Source organism: Antennarius striatus, chromosome 10, assembly GCF_040054535.1.
Source record: "Antennarius striatus isolate MH-2024 chromosome 10, ASM4005453v1, whole genome shotgun sequence".
NCBI classification, from domain to species: Eukaryota; Metazoa; Chordata; class Actinopteri; order Lophiiformes; family Antennariidae; genus Antennarius; species Antennarius striatus.
The window spans coordinates 5,756,007-5,778,976 of NC_090785.1; the positions used below are offsets into that span (position 1 = coordinate 5,756,007).

General features: G+C 39.7%; 1 protein-coding gene across 3 annotated transcripts in view; it reads left to right on the plus strand.

The window, feature by feature from the left end:
* enox2 (ecto-NOX disulfide-thiol exchanger 2) overlaps positions 1-22,970 on the plus strand; it is a 151,773-nt gene that overhangs the window by 93,831 nt on the left and 34,972 nt on the right. For all 3 annotated transcript variants that reach the window (XM_068325394.1, XM_068325395.1, XM_068325396.1), the window contains 2 exons: positions 7,211-7,342; positions 20,685-20,840. In XM_068325394.1, coding sequence (XP_068181495.1) covers positions 7,211-7,342; positions 20,685-20,840 — 288 coding nt within the window. The remainder of the gene's footprint in view (positions 1-7,210; positions 7,343-20,684; positions 20,841-22,970) is intronic.

Sequence of the window (22,970 nt, forward strand, 5' to 3'; positions counted from 1 at the left end):
CGAGTTAGCTCTGGTCTTCACATTTTTCCCTGTCCCTCAGGGAGCCGTTTTGGCTTTGTCAGACATAGCGGTTTATATTCTTTGATTGTGACGGACCTCACGTTGTCTTGTGGGGAATCCCGATGCTTTATTTACCAGGACCGAACTCACGAAGCCGCCATCTACCCGGATGACCAGACCGTAATGCTGAAGCGGCATTCATCTTTGCATTCACACACACACACAGAGCCGTTACGGCCCCGTTGGACACAGTTTGTTTTCTTGTCATGGTAAAGAAAAGAAAGAAAGCAAGCGAAGTCTGATATTATTGTTTTATCATGGAATTTCCACAGCTTCCCGCTAGTTTATATGTGTCTGGGTGTGTGTGTGTGTTGTAAACTTCATGACTCTTAAGAAACAGACAAATATTCAACTGTCAAGCATCTTTATCAACGCATCTTTGACCCGGAGCTGTCATATGTCAGGAAATAAGCGGTTTTAGCTCTGTCCATTCAAGACAGGTCACACACAGTTTTTGTCGCACGGTCATGCCCTCCGGATAGAAAACGTTTTGGTTACAGCATCCACTCGACAACGCATACCAATTTTCAAAAAGTTGCGTTTTCGTTCCGATATCTGCATTGTCGTGTGGATGGAGGGCATAACCGCAGTAAAAAACTTGAATGGGGCCTAAATTTCCTTGCTCTCTCATAATATTCTCCCACCTCGAAAAACATGAGTTTAGGTGACTTCATCACTGTGGGTAAGAATGTGACCTTAGTAGGTTTGAGTGTGTGTGTGTGTGTGTGTGTGTGTGTGTGTGTGTGTGTGTGTGTGTGTGTGTGTGTGTGTGTGTGTGTGGGTGGGTGGGTGGGTGGGTGGGTGTGTGTGTGAGTGAGTGAGTAGTTGTTTTGTGTATCCACGCAATGTGCTAGCGATGTGTCCAGGGCATGCCCCGCCTCTTGCCCATCGTGAGCTGGGATAGGCTCCAGTAACACCCATGACCTACAAAGTGGGTCTTCATGGCTGAAGAATAGACAGTTACGTTCCTCTCATGTTCAAGGAATGGATTGGATGGATGATATTGAGAAATTTTAAGGAGAAATGGGAGGCCTACTTTTCTTTTCTTTTTTCTCCCATCAAAGACGCCTGGCTGTCTCCAGGCATCTTTGGTCATCTTTATTTTGTTGTCATCTTTTCTTGTTTTAAGCGACATATGGGATAATTTAACACTGAGGCTACTTTTCACTATGCTGTTTTTTTTTTATCACCAGACTTTTTTATCATAATTAACAGATCAAAGTAGCAGAACTAAGGACACTCATACATTATTCATCAGACACTGTGGGTGAGGGTGGGGGGGGTGGCTTTTTACCTTGTGCATGTAAGTGAATAATTATATAGTGATTTTAACATGCACATGACTCTATTTCCAACATGGTTTGTTATTTCATCAGATAATGGACAAATATTCTCCAATGATCCATACTTCTAATCTTCATCATGATTCTTCTTACATTATGATGAAAATGATCAAATTTTTTAAAATAACTACTTATTCAGAAACACACACATACATACACAGACACACATACACACGCACATACTAGCATTCAGACAAACAGACCTGCATTCAGGAGAAGATTAAGGTCAAAGAGACATCCGCTCTCAGAAAGTAATTGTGCTCCGGAGGCATTTTTTACTATGTGCTTTCCATGCATAAGTATGGACACTTCACACATTCTTCTAAATGGAAACTGGAAGGTATATCCTTGCACATTGTGTCTCTGATGAGGGTTTTGGAAAGTATGCAGCAAAAAATACTGATTATTCAATTTTTTTTTAAATTGAAGTTAAATTACTCTCATTGGTTGCACTTAAACATTGTTTTCAACAATAAAATTACATCAAACACTAATTTCAGTTTTGGTGCTGTTTTCCTACAACGTTCAGAATTCAATTTTATGCACACTTGCATTTTCTATTTCACTTTGCTCTGGTCATTTTGTAATGCCAGCCGCATATCTACTTTTTAAAAGTGACCTTTTCTTCCTCTTTTTGTCTACATCCCTCATCTTTTTTTCTTCTTTTTCAATTAGCTCTCTGGAAGCTGTAATAAACCTGTGGTTAGATGTTAAAAACATGTGCGTTTTAGCCTAAATGGCCCCAAGCGTCTCTCCTTGCGCTATTGGGGCTTACAGCCAATGGTCTTTTAAATGACCTAATTTCCTATCTGCCTCCTGGGGGAGCTTTTAAGAAAGCTAAAAGCTGGTCAAAGCCTGCAGAGACTGAGTATCAGAAACACTACAGACCAGGGCGACCCTGAATCAAAACTGCTATCACTTTGATTGTCATATATCATGGTCATAACAGTGCAGTCATATGCAGGGTAGTCTTTTAACAGCTTTTCAATTATTATTTGTTACATTTTTATGCCTCTGCCCCCCCCCCACCCCCCAGGTGATGGTCTTGGCTAGAGGCATCAAAAAACGCTCTTTTTCGTTTTGCTGTCCTCCCATTCTCATAAAAGACAGAACTCAGAAATGCCTGGAGACAGTTTTATTACAGAATACACAGGGGAAAAAATGCTTCTATGATAAATAATGCATATGGAAATTATGACACACAATGTTGAAAAGGATAAAATGATGAAGTGATTTATATCTAAAGGACAGCATCACATGCTGTCACCATGCATGACCATAATTCACTGCTGTATTGCACAGGTTGTTGAACCTACTCTTGGATGCTCACTGGACATCAACTGATTCATTGCTTTGCTATTCAAGCTTTCCAATTCGGGCTTTTTATAAGCCATCATTATATGTTAGCTATATGTAGGCCTGTAAGCCTCATATTCACAATGAATTCACATTATCTGAGATTGTAATTTGATTCTTCAGATCTCTAAAGGACTTCCTGTTTATTTTCAAATTTGATCAGGGTGTCATAATCCCATAAGATGTGAGGATAATGCTCCTAACCAAAGGCAATTTGTGAACTAAAAGCATCGCATCTAATGAGACGCTGACCAAGTTTTAAACAGAGTCGCCATTCTTCGCTACCTGCCAAATGTTCAAACTTGTGTCTTCAGCTTGTTGAAAGGGAGAATTTGAAAACGTCTTCTTTTTTTTTACGTTCACTGAACTCTTGACCTTGGAATAAAGAGTTTAGCTGCTTGGATTGAATAAAGTAGGCCAAAACAGAAACCTGAAGTGCTTCTGTTCATGTTTTGAATAAAAAGTATTCACCAACATTAGTTATGTCGCTGGCTGCTCTTCCTGCTCCCTGTCATGGTTAACTCGTGTATGTGTGCGTGTGTATATGTGTGTGTGTGTGTGTGCTTGTTCATGTGTGCTGATTTTTTTTAGAACAGCTGTTTGCTATTCCTCCATCAGCTCTAAATATTGATGTGCTGTTGCTGGATGGTTCCTGCAGGACTGACTCTTGCCCTCAAGGTCATGTTTGCCGGAACAAAAATCAAAACTGATTGATGAGCAGAGCTACAACTCTTAGAAAGTGATTCATGGAGTGTGTATGTGTGCGTGCATAAGTGTGTGTTTGTGTGTGTGTGTGTGGGGGGGGGGGTGGGCAACGAACCAAAGACTACAAATCAGTGTGATGGAAGGAAAGAGGGTAATGTAGAACTTAAATAAAGGAATGGACCTGAGGGGCAGACGGATGAACTGATTTGGTCACATTAATCTTGTGTGGATTTCTGATCCTGGATGAATGACTTAAAAGCAGACTGTTTATTGGTGGGGCAGAAGGCTGCTGTTACTTAACTTGGCCTCGAGCTTATAGTCTTGGTAAAGGTTTAAGACCCACCCAGTGAGATGCACACAGCTGAGAATATGAGTCTCAATCAATAAAAACCCCCAAAGAGGAACAAATGAATTCTAAATGTCTTTGAAAATCAATGAATTCCAACAATTTCTCATCAGAGAAGATGCCATGCAGTTTCCTTCAACGTTTATGAAATGAGATGAGATGGGAAGAATTTTTAAAATGTCCATCATCTTTACTCATGATAGGTTGAGATCACTTTAAATGTCATTTTACTGAGGAATATTAATTAATAGTTTATGGTGATAGTCATCATCTTTTATGGTCACTATCTGGATAAAAACAGCAACAAATGTTCTCCTTTACACATCAATGATTTAGAAGATGTTGAAAAGGGGACGCTGGCATTACCCACGACAGGAATAGAACCTACTTCATGAGGAACTGTGGGGTACTTAAATTGTGACAACAGACTGATTTAGAGGGTATGAAAAATTTGCAAAGATTGAATCAATCAGATGAACTAGTTATCTGTAGGAAACACAGGAAGGAAAAACACCTTATTATCAATATGAACTCTAGAATTTTTTCTATTTACATTTAAATTGAAACCATCATTGACGTCTGTCATGGTACTATATGTGTAATACATGTATTTAAAGAATGGCATATTTCCTTAGATATTTACTGCATATCCTGATCTCATATTTTCTAAAAATTGCAGTCATAAATTAATGGATGGAATACATTCATCCATCCATTTTGTTACAAACCATCTAGAGGAATAGGAAAATAACATAAAACAACCCAGATGTTAAAGGGGGAACATAAAACATTTATTTAGAATCTCATGCTAAGTACAAGTATTTAACTAAGATTTTTCATTTATCAGACTAGGAAGGCCAGTGGGCTCGGTTCAAAGATAAACAAAAATGCAGCAAACAGAGAACTTGTTATAAGATACAAAAGTACCAAAACCTCTAGTAAAATATACAAATGGAAAACAAAACACTACCAGTTCTTAACAAGGGTGGACACTATTTCAATACACAACATCACTAGGTCACAGTTCGACGGCTCAGAGGCGTGCTTCCACAGTCACAGTCACAGTCTGACTGGCTTTCAGAGCTTTTAAACTGTCCATGCCAGGTGATGAGGTAGGGCTTGGGCCTGTCAGCAAGACGGCACACCCATCAGGATATGGGGATGGCGGAAGGGCATGGCCAAGAGTCCCAGAGACACCGCACCTGGCACTGTCGAGGGAGGGCGGAGCATCTGGGAGCAGTGCAGTGCCAGCATTGTGTCATTTAGACACACAATGTCTAAATGACATGGCTTTTCAGAGGCATGGTCGCAGAGGGATACTCAATATACACGATAGAGCTGCGGCCGTAACACGTTTCTTTGTAGACAACCGTAATTCCCTAATCTGCAGATGGTTTTCCACTTAGGTCTTAGTTTTCCACAGGTCTGCCGGAGCCTTACCCGGCTGGCTACGGACAAGAAAAAAGGAGGTGTACACTCTGGACACCTTGCCATCGCATCGTGGAGCCGCATGAAGGACAGGCAGCCAATCACGCACACACTCACACCTACGGGCAATTTAGATTTATCAATTCACCTAAATTGCACGTGTTTGGAGGTGGGAGAAAGCCAGAGAACCTGGAGAGAACCCTTGCGGACATGAAGAGAACATACAAACTTCAAACAGAAAGGACTTGAACCCATAACTTTCTTGCTGTTATGCGACAGTTCTACCCACTGCCTCACTGTGCTGTCGATGAAATACCTAAACAACAAAATATCCTATTTCAACACTTATCGATAAAAAGAATTTTAAAAAATTGCAAACAGGCACTATTAAATCCCAAGAACTCAAGTAATTATTATTTTTTAAGTCCTACAAAAGAAACGATATGTAATAATTTCTATTACCAACTCCTGGACCACCTTTTATGTTCAGTTTTTATATATCAATGACATACGAAGTTTGTGCACACATCTAAATATCCTCGCTTTTATTAGCTAAACACAAGGGTAGTCAGTTTAGACTGAGGACATCATCTGTCAAACCCTGAGAATGTGTATCCATCTGAAGCACTGTGACAGCAGTTAATGTACTGTAAACTGCTATAAAACTGCTATTAAGTAAATCCACCACCACTCCTTCTTCTCCTTCATTTTAAGTCCTTGAATGTGTCCCCAGCTAATGGGGTTATGTTCGTTAACAAGCCTGTGAAGTCCTCGTCAGCACCATTATCACAGCAATACACAGACACGGGTGTTTTTTTATCAGCAGCAGGGATATAGACAGCTCTGAAATGAGTTGCTCAGAAAGAGGCAAATAATATTATTACACACTACCAGCTGTGTCTGACGATCAGAAATGCCAGTATGGTGGCTGGAGCAGTGGAGTGTTGTCTTCGTAGAGGGCTACACAGTAGACCTTTTGAGGTGTGAAGTGTGTTACTTGTTTGTCTTGGCTTGGCTTCTTAGAAGAAGAGAAGGGAAGAAAGAGGGCACCTTGGCTCAGCCGGCAGTCACAGTAGTTTACAGGTTTGCCACAGAGGAAGAGGCAGAGCGACGGAGAGAATTGAAGCACATGAAGCTGTGAAATAGAGAACAGATGAGGAGAACGAGCCGCTGGTGAATCTGTTCGTGTTGATTTTACTTTAGGGTTCTTTATTATGAGGATCTAAATGTGTTTGATTTCTTTTGCAATACTTGGCAGAAAACCCAGTCTAGAGTTGTGATTTGGAGATAATGTGTTTGTTTTGTTTTTGTGCTAAGTTGGACATTTTTTAAAGGTTTAGTAGAAGAGCTCCTGGCAAATGCCTGATAGCATCGGGATTTGTGCTTAGTGCCATGTTAATCTTTTTTCACACTTAATTATTTTCTTACTCCGACTTCCAAAAGAAGCTCCAGTCTCTCGCTGGAGTACTTATCAGTGTAGATTTTCTGTTGATATATGATTGCATTCCTGTTGTTGTTTTTTTTATTGTCATTTTCTGGTGCCTCTACAAATTAGTTACATTTAGTATGTTTGTGGGACAGTTTATTAAATCCTACAACAACATTATTTTCAGTGTATTGTCAGTAGAGGACACTGACATGGGGAGTATTTAGAGGCACAAGTGTTCAACCACAGTAGAGAAACTTAAAGAAAAAACACACTATGTCTGAATGGCATTGCTTTTGAAGTCACTTTAGTCTTTTACTGACTGCAGGGTCACAGTGCCCTCCCACTACTCCCCCTTCGGACACAACCCAGAATTAAAGGAACAGTTTAGAAAAAAAGAGGTGGCTGATAACATAGTTTAAAATAGTCTGAAGCATTGCTGTATCAGGATTCCTCTTCTGGAACAACACTTGCTCATAATGATTTAGAGGTCACAGGAATTATACTGAGTCATTTCTCATTCTGTATTTTCGTTTTTCCTTGCAGAGGGGATCTGTAACATGACAATGGACTCCAACTCAATAACAATGCCCATGTCGGATCCGAACGCTTGGGCCACAGCCATGAATAACCTGGGGATGCCTCCAATTGGAATGACTGGACAGCAACTCATGCCAGGTACCACACTGCCAACCAGAAACACTCAAACCAGAGCAACAGACTCTTTAAATGTTCAAAGTATATCTGCTGCCAATAAGCTTGTCTGTGTCTTATCATAGATAAAGCTCATAATGAATGGACAAAGCGAGAAACTCTCCACATTTGATTGGTTGCCTAAAGAAAGGCACTGATGAGCCTCAGCACCTCTTGGAAAAATTCTGATCATTTGAAACAAACAACTCGTTGGGCTTTGTCTTCAGTGAAGACTTTAAGTCTTAAACCGTAACCCCTGCTTGCCCTCATACAAGCCTGCAATATTTATGCCACTGCTGGGAAAGAATTCAAATTAAGGTCAGGGTTCAAGCCATTATCCAGCTTTGTTAAAGAAAAGTATATAGGCATATATTTTCTCTTTGGTGCTCTCATATTTTTGTGACAGGCAGGTATTAGGCACAGATACATGTTGATGTTAGCCGTCTCAGATGGAAGTGAAGGCCTGTCGTGAATGGTTTAAACTTCTGTTTAGCTGTTTGAAACAAGACATTTTAGAGACTAAATAATTAAACTTATTTTAGTACTTTTCAGTGTTAAAGAGCATCTGTAAGCAAATAAGGTTGAACTGCTGCATTTAGAAAAAGCACAGTAACATCCGGACCTGCGAACTACAGTGTAATGTGAAGAGCGCCCTCACACACTTCTCTCTGAAGACTTACTCTGCTGTGTCTTTTGTCTCTTCTCAGTAGAAAGCCTTTCCCTAAAGCCTTTTACATGTCATGTCCCACTTCTTAACTGAAATGCACTTTAATATTTGAAATATGCCAGGCGTGTGTGTGTGTGTGTGTGTGTGTGTGTGTGTGTGTGTGTGTGTGTGTGTGTGTGTGTGTGTGTGTGTGTGTGCGTGTGTGTGATTGTGTGATTGTGTGATTGTGTTTGTGTGTATGCATGTGTGGGTGTCAGCACTCACGGGCAAACAGCCTTCCAAATGCAGTCCCATACAAGTACACACACACACACACACACACACACACACACACACACACACACACACGTATAGTCAAGCTTCTATAGTTAACAAAAGCCTTTCTGCTAAAGGAGTAAGAGAGGAGACACAAGATTGTCATTAAAGGAGGGAAGGAAGGCAGGAAGGAAAGAAGGAAGGCATGCACCAAAGTTAATGTCCACTGTTTAGTGTTTATTGTCTCATCATTCAGGACTGGATAGTTTCAGAATTTACAGAACTTATTTCTCTTTTATAATAAAGCAAAGGCTAAACTCTTATGTAAGGGGGGAAGAGATGAAGACACACACAAACACCTTCATTCATGGAGCTCCCTCATTCTGAAGTTAAATTTCAAGTTGCTTTAAGAACATTTTTTAACAAAGGACATAGTAATCCCCGAAGGGAAATTAAGAGCACACTCTAGTTAGTCAGACAAATCCAATCACATGCATATGTTAGTGTATACAGGCCCTGAACAAAAACACACACACAGGGGGCCTGTACGCATGCAGAGGAGGTAGAATGGCGGGCAGCTCCTTTGTGGTGCGCCCAAATTAGCAACTTGTAAGGGGAACAGCGCCTTGCTTAAGGGCGCCTCGGCAGTGCTCTGGAGGTGAGCTGACACCTCCCACTGTCAGCTCACCTCCGGGTGTTTTTTGGGCGGGAGCGGGAATCGAACCGCCGATCTCAGAAAATTGGATGACCCGCTCTACCGTGCGCTCTACCACTGAGCACCTGCTTCCCACAGCCAGAAAAGCAAAGTTGAAACAAATACCACAGATGATGACTCTGTTCTTCCCATTTAAAACACCCTTAAGGCACGACAGCAATACTGCTGTTTGGCCCTTGGGCCGAAACAACAGTGACACATCTGTCCCCAACCCGAAGGCGCAGGGACACGACCCTCTCGTTGAACTCGTTGTCATATGTTGGGCTAAACTCCAACATATGACAATTGAGTTATGGGGCTATAAGCAAGCCCACACCAGCCCGCCGCCTCTCACCTTGGGCAACACCAGAAAAGTGGACAGTCCAGCCTCTCTCAAGGGATTGGGTTCCAGAGCCCAAGCTGTGGGTGGAGGTGAGCCCGACTATATCTAGTTGGTACCTCTCAACCTCCCTCACAAGCTCTGGCTCCTTTCCCCCCAGCGAGGTAACATTGATTGTTCCTAGAGCTAGACTCTTTTTCTAGGGATTGGGTCGTCGAGCCCCATGCTGACGACTGCCAACCAATCCACACTGCAACCGTCCCCTACAGTTTCCTCGGCGGATGGTGAGTCCACCGGAGGTTGGGCCCATGTCGTCCTTTCGGGCTGAGCCCGGCCGGGCCCCATGGGGAAAGGCCCGGCCACCAGGCAGTCATATGAGCCCCAACCCCGGGCCTGGCTCCAGGGTGGGGCCCCGGTTGCGCCATACCGGGCGACGTCACGGTCTTTGATGTTTTACTTGCCATGGGTGTTTTGTTACTGCTCTTAATCTGGCCCGTGACCCAGGACCTGTTTGCCAAGGGAGTCCCTAGCAGGAGCATAAACCTCCTGACAACATAGCTCCTGGATTCATTCGGGCACTCAAACTCACTCACCACAATAAGGTGTTAGCTCTTGGGGTAGAGCTCCAATCTCACAGAATAATAATTTTAAAAATATCCAGTGTGTTTACCATGCATGTGCAGGGTGCTAATACATCAGGTATCAGTGGTCATGATGAAGAAGGAAGAGTTTCAGGTAACGTGACAGCTGTGTCTCCCCTACTGGGTCTCCTGGTCAGCTGGTGTTTCCCTTTCTCCCTCCTTTCTTCTACTTTTCACTTCCTTGCCTGCCTAAACTTCCCAACATGTCATTTATGTCTCATTACAGCTGAGTCTAGTATTGCAATCTGCGTTCCACTAGAATGTGCAGTTTGTTTGCTGGATTGAGCGCAAACACACACATATGAACATTACTGAGATGTCATCCGAGCTCAAATAGCATATGAAGTCACCTGAAGGTGACAGTCCAAAGATTTGAAAGTAATCACCTGTTTCGATATTAAATTTAACAAAATCCGATCTAGTTTTTATTTTCTGCTGTATGAAAACTACTTGTAATATGTACGTTTTAGAAATGTACTCCTATTTTATCATCTCACCAAACACAAGAGGTTTTGCAGTACATTTCATATTACTCAAAGCATCTATTCTCCACCCAAACATTTCACTCTTTAGCCAAGCCAACAGAACTTTCCTTGTTGAGCCCCAAGAGGAAAGTGTGTGAGGGAAGGGATCCACCTCAGCACTCTCCTCTGCTTCTTTGTGAACTATTCAGCCTTATGTGGGATGAACTATCTACTTAACACGAGTTTGGCTTCTTTGGATTCTGTAGTCCAGCTGAGTTTCCTCATGAATTCTTTCATGAAATATGTTTGATATAAAGGTCTGGTTTCATACTTTAAAAAGATGTAAACACAGCCCAACATTGTCATGCAACACTTGTTACCAGAGGACTTTGTCCTTTTCATTGATTTTCCATCATTGTCAAAGACCATCTTAGTTTTTACTCCGTTTTACCTCTTAATAAACTGGAGAATTCACTCACCATTCATGTTCACTCCTGTTTGCTCTTTCAGTGTGTTCAAGTATATTTTTTTCATGTGTTTACTTTGGGCTCATACATTGCAATACACTGCCTTTGCCAGAGTGCTTTCATTAAACATTAGATTTTGCCTCTGTTTGATCCACTGTGAGCCCCAGATCGTTTTTTTGTTTGTTTTTTTATTTCCACCACTGAGTTCCTCCTAGCCCCCAACCAAGTGGATTTATCCAGAAAGACAGCTGGATAAACAGACTATTGTGGGCAAAACCTGGTAGGATGGCTCCAATGATGACCCTTATAATTCTATAGATGGACTAAGTAATGCCCATGTGTGTTCACATTTGTTTCTTGGATACATTAAAGTTTTTATAGTGTAAATTCTAGCAGTGCATAGAGTATTGTTATTCCAGGCCCAAGTGTCATAGGTTAACATTGCCAGTATTTCTGTCTGTTCTGAATAAATGACATACATTGTACGTCCGTCCGTCTGATTCCTGATTCAGTTTTTTTTATTTGGCACATAGTGTTGTTTATGTGAACAGGTTTTCTCTAAAGACTGTCAGAGATGGAAGAATAGAATGTGATTTTGTTGTGGATAAAGTTCAAATAGTTCTGCTGAAAAATATTTTTGAAATGTTGCCTGTTTTCTCTTTTTTTTCTCTCTCATTTTTTTTTTTTCCAAAAAGAATGCGTACTAGAACCAAGCATCATGTGGTTGGGGATATTGATGGCTATGACCTTGTCTTTTGTATGGATTCAATGTAATGAGGCAAATGTATATTTTTTTGAGTTGCAATAGAGTAGATTGTTTTCTTCCTTCACTTTCTTTGGAGGTAGTGAAGCCAAAAATCCCTCCTAAGCCATTTCAGTATCAGAGTGACCCTTTAATGGGGTCACTGTGACTCCAAGTAAGGAGAAAGGTAGAGACAGCCCACCTCCTCCAAACAGGTCAAGGGAGGAAAGCAAAACCAAAGCCTGGGAACAAATAAGAACCAGCTTTGATAGGTGAGAGCTATATTTCATGACACAGCTGAAAAGAAAACATCACAAGAGACTTATTGGGCTGCGAAATTCTGCTATATAAAACAGTAAGGAACATAAAACAACATTTCTTTCCACAAAAATGTCAATAATTCCAAAACTATGTTTGTATATTTAAAGTAGAATTCTAGAAAATAGATTTCAAATAAACTTGAGAGTTTATAGAGAACTTCAAATGTTCCCTTATTTTTCTTTCAGTGTGAAAGTGTCACAGTGAGTGATTAAGGTTTTGGAAATTCCAGACAAACAGTTAAACATTAAGACTTCTTTCAAGTGAATCTAGATATTATTTATTTAAAATCACCAATAGCAACATCATGTATTAGGGAAACCCATCCACAGGGATAAAAAGAATGGCTCTACAGATGCTCATAATGTGGATATACTGTACGTCATGAGCAGAACACATGGCCTCAGTCATGTCTTGCAGTTTGCAGGCAGCCTGCATGGTGAGTAAAATCCCAGTAATCATGTAGACTGTGAGACTGAAGCAGAAACTACAACATTAACAGCAGGAGTCAACATCTGGTTTTAACATCTTTGATATTTGACAGATAGTCGACGGAGAGAGTATATCCTTTTCCAGGAGTGTTCACCGTTTATTTTCCCTAAATTCATCAGTATTCTCTCTAGCATGTCCAGACCATAAGTGGAAGCAGATGGGAAGCTATACAGTTTCTCCACTATATTTCTTTCAAATTACAGGCCCCCTAAGATGGGTGATTACGTTACGCCCTTTATGTTATGCAGTGCCCTGAAAAAATATCAAATTAAATTGCAATATGTATATACTCAGACTATCTTAATTTTATGTAAAATTCTGCTTGAAGATATAATAAAGTTTATTAAGACATCCACACAAAAATAGAGGAAATCAATAGGCGGGTCTCTTGCCTTTCCCCAGCTCTAGACTTTGTGTTACTGTCCTTATTTAACCACATCCTCTGTGTTGATAGGAAAAACTCCAACAGATGTTCGCAAATATTTTTACTTCTGACCCTGTCAGTCTGACATGATGTCAGCTTTTTATTCGCTGTAACTTCAAAACATTTTTTTGTAGACTGGCTATAAGAGTGCATGTGAATACAAGTTGTGAATGTTTTTTTTTAATTTGGATGATTTTATTCAAATATGTTTTGAAAAGTGGTTAAAATATCCAACACTTCACATACAGGTCAGTAAATTGTGTTGTATCTCTAATAATCATGAATCAAATCAAATAAATCACACCATAACCCCTTAATGGGAACCACACAACAGCTCATGCCATTTTTGCAAAAGTGCTTCTCATCAAGGAGATTTGATGCTGCTTTTTTCTGTTACGAAAGTTCTAACCTTTCTGTTAATCTTACCTTGAAAGCTAAGTTAACTCTGCCTCACCAAACAGTATTTGAACCCAGTTTGTGCATACCATTTTTCATTTCAATTTATATTTTCATAGAAATGATTCGTGTTTGAATCTTATTTACAGCAAAAATGTTTTTCAGACAAGAAAGGAAAATGTACTAAGCTAAAAAATGATGAGTGGCCATGCTCACATGGTCCACCAAAATACATGTATTTCTTTAACATATATTCATAAAGTTTCCTACTCACAAACGCACCCTGGAGGATAGATAAGCAGACTCCAGGGAAAGACAACTGCTCCCTGAATAAACAACCACTCTTTTGTTTGCTGCATCCCACTTGTCCTCATCTCCTCCTCGCTGTTGCCAGAAACCCCTCCACCAGATACGCAAATCCACACACAGACGGAGAAAACTTAAACCTGCAATGGAATATATGTAAATTAATATCATGCCTTGTAACCAGCCATCCAAGCTCCATTCCTCATATGAATTTAGATAGGACAAAACCCTCAAGTTATGAATAAGGGTCTTCACATTTTCAAAAATTATCTCACCTGGATTAACATCAGAAAATACATTAGCTGACAGCCATTCCTTTGCCGTGAGCGCTTTCCAATCCTTGGACTGGATGCCGTGTCACTTTCTGCTGAATTGCTCAGGAGCTGCACTGGTGTGATGCCAGAGATTTTTGGCTGTATGTGGGTGGACAGAGCAGATAGGCTTTACACGGTGTGTCTGGGTTAGGAAAAAAAAGAGCATTAGTTACAGTGCTACAGAAATGTAGAAGTTCCAACCGCGCTTCCTATTCCTAATAGCTGTATTAGATTTTATGCTAGATATTGTTAAAACTTAATTTTGTTATGACTTGACTTGAGGTTCCAGATAAAGAAGATTTATTTTGGAAAATAAAATAAGCAGATTCTTAATCTGATTGTAATGGAATACGTTTGATGAATGGGGTAGCGGTTGTTGGGGGGGGTTTTTTTTCTGTCATGCAGGTTGCAGGTGGGAGGAAGGTTTTGGGAGGAGAAATGAAGTCGGACATGTTCTCATGAAAATGTGAAAAGGCTGACTTTTGGCATGGATAGGAAGAGGCAGATTTCAGCTACTGGAAGGGTTTCAGGTGGTGTGGCTAGTTCGCCTCATTAGAGAATATAATACTGCATGCCTCATGGCAACCGCCTATGTCCCACTCCCCCCACCCACCACTAACTGCCAGAAGGGACGTTTACCCTAGAAATCAGAGCGCAGAAAGACCGCAGTGGAAGAGGAGGATGACATTAATAGCCAGGAGCTTCACACAATCAAATGTCAGCCTTGTATATGCCTTTCTCCTGTACGTCCTACTTGATGGGCAGCTGCAAATGTAATTACCTTGAACAAATCTGCAGGAAAAAGATTGTTTCACATCAATGTGATGTAATGGAGAGAAAAAAAAGATGGTAGAACAGAGGATATGTTTACATTAATAACAATGGCCAGCTTTGGGGTAATTAGTGAATGTCAATGGACTAATTTACAAGGACACGGTTTTAGTGAAGAGATGTCTGTGATATGGACTCTTTGCCAAGCACTAGAAAGATGTGTTACCTTGAAGGACAACAACTGAATCCCGTCCCAAGGGTTCAGTTGTTGTCCTTCAACACAACCTTTGGCCCTTGAAATCCTTGGTTGCCATAGGATCAAAGAAAACCTTGTCTTGTCTAAAGAGTCATTGGCTGGTAGTATATTGTACAGTATAAGATGCAATAAAAAGCAGAAACAAAACTGAGAATTTTTCAACAACATATTTTACCTTTTTTGACAAAACAAAATGTCTTATTGTAAATAGATAATGTGACATTTTCCCAATTATTGAATACATTGTGTGTATGTTTATCTTTCGTTTCATTATTTGCACAATTGGGTTATATAGAAAGGTTTCATCCAATCAAATCGTAAACACTGCTCATCACGGTTTACCAGGGACCAAAGTGACAAGATTAAATTGTACCCGAAGATATTTATTTTACTATTATTGATGATTAAGAAAAAAACAAAATGTTCACTTTTGAATTTGCTTAATTTCTGACTTAATTGATGAAACAATAGTGATGAATTCTTTCTGATTAATTGTCTATATATGTAATTAAGTAATGGCAGGTAAGTAATGGCTCAATCATTTCATCCCAGTTCTGGACCACTAGAATAATCTTTCTCCATTACGATAATTGACAACTGTCTCATTCGTAGTCAATCATCTCATTATGTAATCCAAACCCAGACTCCAAATGACCGTTTATCAGGTATACTGGTTCAATAAGTTACACATCAGCAATGGGCTTATAAATTAATGCTGTGTGTGCTGCCATCACTGTGTCGTTCAATAACCCATTATCATTCCAATTACCAATACATGATGATCAGTACATAGGCACACAAACAATAATATTATCAATTTCAGTCACTCACTATTTTTGATTAGTGATTTATTTTGTCTGTATAAAATGGCAGAAGAAATGTGATTGATTCTTTTGTTGATCAACTGATATTTTTATTAGTGGTGTATTTTTTGGTCTACTGAAAGCATAAAATGAGTAAGTAAAAATCGTCATACAATGCTGACCTCTATATTATCATTCCTATATTCAGTATATTTGCCAGATTTTTGGAAGGGATAAGAATAACATCTTTTACTCTTAGGGTTACTCTTCACTATCTGAGCTACTTCAGCTCTTAATTCTAATTCAAGTTTTTAATATCATTGAAGCTGAAAATCATAATTAGTCTACCACTTTTAATTTCAGACAGTTCATGGACAAATTTCCTGCCCAGAAGCTTAGTTTTCCCAATTAAAATCCAAATTAATACAAAATATTTGTCATGCATGGAACCATGAATTCTAGGGGTAACTCGTGATTTTTTGTGAGTTGTCGCTGTATTTTGTGTAAAATAGATGTGGAGGACAGTATTTTTGTACTCTTGTAATAGTGAATCTATTTCATTTTTGTATTGTTATCTTAACAGCTGAGGTGTAGGTGTCCTGAGCACCTATATTTACAAAAGTATGGCCCAGTACCCAATAGCAGCAACCTTGTTCTACCCGATCATAATCAGCAACAAGGCAGTCACAGACTGCAACATCCCTTGACACCCCTGAATTAAAAAAAATAACCCTGACCTACTTGTGTAGGTCAAAGATCAAAGCTAGTGCTATGACCTACTGTTATAAATCAAAGCACTAGCTGTGATCTATGGTCATACTCACAGTGGCCTTCTCCCTATCTATCCTTTCTATCTTATCCGGTTCCTAAAGTTACAAAAGTTGAAATTTGACCTCAACCTAGTTTTCTCAAAGTCAAGGTCATCATCTCAGTTCAGCCCCTTTGCCGCCAGAGTAATGTGCTTTTGTTTCTTTCTTTCTGCAACTGTTCTGAAAGTATTTAGTGGACTAAGGAAAGGACAAATGGACAGACGGACTAACACTGACAAATACATCACCGCTTTGAAGCGGGATGATTTCAAAATCGTGTGGTAGTCAAAAGCTCATTGTCAGTGCAACCTCAACACAATTGTGGGCTGTGACTTCAGAATTATAATAGGACACATTTTTGCAAAATGTTTCCTGTCTTTGTGTATTTAAACGTAGAACAATGCTGCAAGCCCTGTGGAAGACTGCACAGACATTGGATTTTTCTAAATGTTCCTGCTGTGTCTACAAACTGTCTACATTGTAATGAACTGGGTGACAGTAAATAACACCATTCGATGCGAAACGTCCTTGAGGTATACAGTTTAAACACAAGTTGAGAGAAGGGATGAGCATGAAATCGAGCTGGAAATTGCCATAAATAAATAATAACAATAAATCTCCTTTATTACATACGGATCTCCTGGCTGCTTGCTTCAGGTATCATACGTTTAATGGATGAGAATAAATACACTAGCACCCATTCACATCAGACAGCATCTATCCCGGAGAGAACAAACTGAGCCCGTCATGCCCTGATGTAACCAGATAATCCCCTTTATTTAAGATGAAATCTAGTTTGCTTTCAATTTAGATAATATGTGAATGTACGTCTGGAACAGGAGATTATTCACTTGTCAGAATATAATGTGGTTTTCAGAAATAGTTTTTCTTTTTTTCATGTTTTTCGCTTTAATGCAACCTGCCACAACACTGAAATCACTCTTGATGCATTCTCTACAATGGTTTAATTGTTTTTCCATCTTTGGCATTCAGCTTGGTTGCCGCACCATCCTTCCATCTCACATTCACCTTTTTTATCTTCACTCGTGCTATCAGTCTTCTTTTCTTTCACTTTAATGTGCAGCAATCAATCGATTGGCAACTAGGGTCTTTCTTATCACCTGTTCCCTCTCACTCTAAAACCTGATTAGAAACTGATGGTGAGGTCATCGGTAGATGTATGGTTTGCATCTATTTTCCTTAATGTATTTTGTGTGTGTATTTTTTTATGATGCTTTATCTTCTTTATATTTTCTCTTGTTCTTCTCCCTCATTTTTGTCCTCAGTTAGTATTATCAGTCTTAACGTCTTTATTGCAGCCTCACCAGGTCCAGGGATCTATTCTGAGTCTTCTGTAATGGGCACATTTTGTTATTCTCCTTTAGTGAATGTCATACAACTTATCAAGCTTTCCTTTTCCAGCAGATTTGGAGAAAAAAACTGATGAGAAAATGTATCAATTTCCACTTAATACTGCAGACTGAACAAATAAACTAACAGTAAAATGTTAAACCGGGGAGGCACGTGGTGCTGTGGATTGCGCAGTTGCTGAACAGCACAGCAGTTCCCGGTTCGAGTCCAACACTGTGTGGAGTTTGCATGTTCTCCACGTTTCTTCCTGTGTTCTCTCCGGGTTTTCCAGCTTCCTTCCACCTACGAAGACATGCGCTTCAGGTGAATTGGCCGATTTAAAATTGCCCGCAGGTGTGAATGTGCATGAGTGTTTGTCTCTCTACATGTGGCTCTGCAGTGCACTGGCATCACACCAGCAACCTGCAACTTGCAACGGCGGAAGAAGTGGGTACAAATCTTATATTCTAAAATTTTCGCACAAATTCATAACACTCTAATAATGTTTAGCCTGGTTTACAGCGACTGATTTCTGGCACGAACAGTACACTTACTGTGTGCTCTGTCTCTCTCTCAACAACAATAGGTTGTGAAAGCATTCCAAAGGTGATTTTTAAGCTAAATTGCTCAGAATAGGAGTACAGCTTGAACTCAATGATTAAAACATCACCGAACTGATGCCTGTTTCAGGCCTTGGCGTTCATGACATTCTGATTTAATGCACTTGTTACTAAGTGGACAGTTTTATGAAGAGGAGACAGGAGAGGGAAGAGTAAAATATTTTATGGTGACAGACAAGACAAGACAAGAGAGCCACGACAGAGAATGTGGTGACAGATGCAGGTCATGCAGATGTGCTAAGAGAAGAGATTGAAAGTAGACAAGTCATACTATATACAGTAGTTAGAAGATTTCCTTCAGATGGAGGAAAGCAGTTAAATGTAATCTGAGGTATGAATAGATCCAATAGACTTGTATTGATCTGATTTAAAGGGGGAATCCCCCTAATTCTGAAAAATGAATTTCATGCCATGTTACATCACCTTGTAGAAGAAGTACAATCAACTTTATTGATCCCCCGTCAGGGAAATTATTTTCCACTGTAGATGTTATGTTATTATGGTTTTGGTCCACATGGGCCTTAAGCTGGCCATCTTCTGCTCCCCGTCCCAATTAGTGGTGGACTGAGCTACTGCAGCCCCTATTGATATTATTTTTTAAATTTTACTTTGTTTGGTCACAACTGCAGCTAGGATACTTTTGTTTTTCTTGCATCATTCTAGAAAAGCAGGTCCTGACTGGTTTAATCTGGTCTATAAATGTAAGTGGGGGGGGGGGGGTTATTGGGTGAATGGTGAGAGGGAGGGGATGCATCGCTATCATGGAAGTTGGCGTTATGGAATAACACCTGTCTTCAGAGAAACATTCCAGTCTACTGCTCTCACCATGCTTGTAGGTGGACAGACATGCAGAGAGCTAAAAATTCCTAGTTAAAGTAAAAGATGTCAGATTGCCTGGGACCTTTTAATGTTAAAGGATTTTAAATATATCAAAATGTCATCATGTGTGGTGATAACAAATAAGAGAAGCGAGAATACATAAACAAAAGTTCAATCAAAGATAATGTTGAAATGATTTTAATGCACAGACTCTTGCATTATTGCAGAACTCAACACTGACTAGAGGCAGTTTAATGACTACCCAGGTTAGCAGGGAGATGTCTATAAAAACGATGTATAGTTGTAATAAAATAAAAGTGTACAGATAATATTCCAGCAAGGCCATTTTGGTAGAAGATCAGGTTAGAACTGTAAAAGAAACATTAAATACATATTTTCTGACATTTAACCTCTGAAACAACTGCACCCTTTATGAAGACCATAAAATAAACTTTCCTAGTTGTGTTTATTCAGCTGAAGGTTTATTACTGAGGTATGTGATAGTGTTGCATTAGATTTTAATATTGCTATGTCTCAGTACTTGTAAACCTTATGTTAGGAAATTTGCATGAGAAACACCTTGATATGATGCAATCCAGGTCAACACCACTGCAAAATATTTGCTTTATAATAACATAATTACCATTCAGGGACAGTAGATATGTCTGAACAGTGCAGCTTCATAATGACAGTTTTGTAGTTGCAGTCAGATTGTACATGTCATTTTGTCGCGTAGCCTGTAAATTATTGATTCTGTTACATGTTTAGTAAATTGTATTGTGCATATAATCTCCAGTGAACCATTTGCTTTATGCAACGGTGCTCATGCATGCACATAGACAGGTGCATAAACACTGCTGCATACTTGTCATCTCAAAATCCACTGAAGGTAATGTGACACGTACTGCATGGCGACATCATTTCCATTTCAAAAAGCCCCATACTGGGAAGCGTGTGCTCAGAAGAGCACTTGCGTACGTTGCCAGTACTGTTGTGTAAATCTATAATGTAAATACAACCTCTTTGAATGAGGTTTTAGACCCAACTGAGTACAATGTATGAAACCATCAATCAACAGCAGGAGTGACAGAGAGAGTGGCTCAGTACAAACTTCTTAAAATATGCATGTTGTTTGTGAGATGATTTATTCATGAAAGGCTTTGTATTCCAATGTGTGTAGGCTGGTGGGTATCACTGGTGTTGATGGAAGATTCACTTAGGGAATAAGCACACAGCTTGAAATTATGGGTTTAAGTGAGACCTGACTAAAGGTTATCAGAACAAATCCGTGTTTAGGTGTCAGGTACGTAGGTGTTGCTTCTATCACAGAAAGACTCTGCTGTGTGATCTCATTCGTTGTTTTATTTTACTCTCTCCAGACTTTGATCCAAACCTTGGGTTGATTCCTGGAATTACTCCTCTGAATCCTATGATGACCAGCATTGGTATGGTGCCGGCACCCCTTTCTCAGGATGTGCCACTTGTTAAGGAGATCATCCACTGCAAGAGTTGCACCCTGTTTCCCCCCAACCCCAGTAAGTCATAATTTTTTTTTATAATACTTTCATTCTATCTGAGTTTTTTGCAAAAGAATCACAATCACAAGGGAATGATACTACTTTACGTATTAGGATCTTGGTGAAAAGTTCTTCAGCAATGAAGAACTACTGTCTCCAAAATCTATCTGCCAGTTCCCGTATTTCATCATTAGACTGCATCATTTTGAGTGAAAATGAGTTCAACAGCATCAGGGCGCTGTGGCGACCCCTGAAGGGAAAAGCTGATAGGAATGATGGAGGGAGGAGGGAGTGTAGTAGTTTCCGCACTATAAGGCGCGCTGGACTATAAGGCACACCTTACACGAATGGCCTATTTTAAAACTTTTTTTCATATACTGTATAAGGAGCACTGATTATAAGGAGTATCTGATTATAAGGCACACCTTCAATGAATGGCCTATTTTAAAACGGTTTTCACATATAAGGTGCACTGGATAATAAAGTGCACTGTTGGTTTTTGAGAAAATTAAAGGCTTTTAGGTGCGCCTTATAATGCAGAAAATACTGTAAACCAGTTGCTTCCAGGCGTGCCATCCACATGATGAGACTTAGTTGAAAGAAGTGGATTGGATTTGAAATGCAGATTTTGGTCAAAAAATAGTCAAACGTATTGAAAAATCAGTTGCTATTAGACACCTACTGTCTCCAAAATCTGTCTGCCATTTCCCATATTTCAATATCTGCAAGAAAGTGTGCAAAGAAATAATCGGTCCTCAGTATAAGCAAAAGAAATGCAACAAAGTAGATCAGAGCAGAGACAGCACCTCAAATATCATGCTTTACCAATTTTCTGCAAACTACCTCTGACCAATATTCAGCTGTCTGCAACAATCTTAAACCAACCGTGTTACCAGCATAAAAACATTCAGTACTCTTTGGCAGAATAATCCAGCCTAAATTACAAATTTGACACATTATTGTGCCCTATGTGCTGTTCATTTTTAATTTTTCTTTTTTTCTGACTGTCCATTATCATGATGACCTGCATTAATACGTGACCTTGTTTCAGGGCAAGTCACTTTGTGTAATCTGACTCAAGGTGCGCTCCACAAGCAGTTGTTTATATTTATCTCACCTCCACCCTGCAATTATCCAGAGTGAGAAATGAGATTGTGCATGTGTGTGTGGGGTGTGAGTGTGGGTGGGGAGGGGGAGCTAGGGTTGATTCCCATTTTTGCTTTCATGCTGCAGAAAAAGTGTCTGCCTGGGGACTTTATTCAAACAAGTCTTGTATGTCATCTTCAAGGTAAAATAAAGAAATGCTTCTATGCTTCGTTGCTGAAGGATTTGAATGTTTGCAATTCTTTCACAAATCAAGACCCACATCATCTATTCTCTAAGCCAAATATCACAAAATAGCAGCAATGTAACATAACAGATTTATATATGTTTGTATGTCAGTGGTGTATGCCATTGATCAGAACACTGTCACCATATGTCACAAGAGGGAGGGAAGAAGTTTTAGTTTAGTTTTTCTAGCTAGTCGTTATTGTTGAAAGATGTACTGTACTCTGTGCACGGATAAAGCCTGCGGCTGTGTGAGGAATCAGCCTGTCAAGACATTACCAAAAGGCTTTGAAGCCTGTCACAATCACTTTTACAAAAACTTTTTGTTCTGTTATTTGTGTGGATGTAGAGTACATGCATGAAAAGCAAAACTTACATCTCAACATAAGACAAAGATTTTCTTTACCGCAATCCCTCAATTATTTTAATTGCTTTCTGATGTCTAGACACAATATATGGATCTTTCAAATTCATACATATACTTTCTCTACCTCATGCCTTCCTACCCTTCACAAGTTGCTTTTTTGATCAAATTTGTTATCCCCAGCTTGAGTAAAGATCTTCTCGTCTGATATTTATTTCATTGCCATGAAAAATAAGCTAATATCCAAGCCAATTGTTCTGAATAAGCGGACATCTGAGGAAAACTGCCTGGCCTTGTTTCACCTCATGAAAGTCAAATTCCTCTGTAATATGCAGCTCTGCGTTGAACAGTTAGGTCAGTAAACCCTGGGTTTGTGCTGCTTGGACCACAGGGTCCTGGTACTATCTTTAAAAGACAAATTGGTCCCAAGGATAGCTCAGACAAAAACCTGTTCT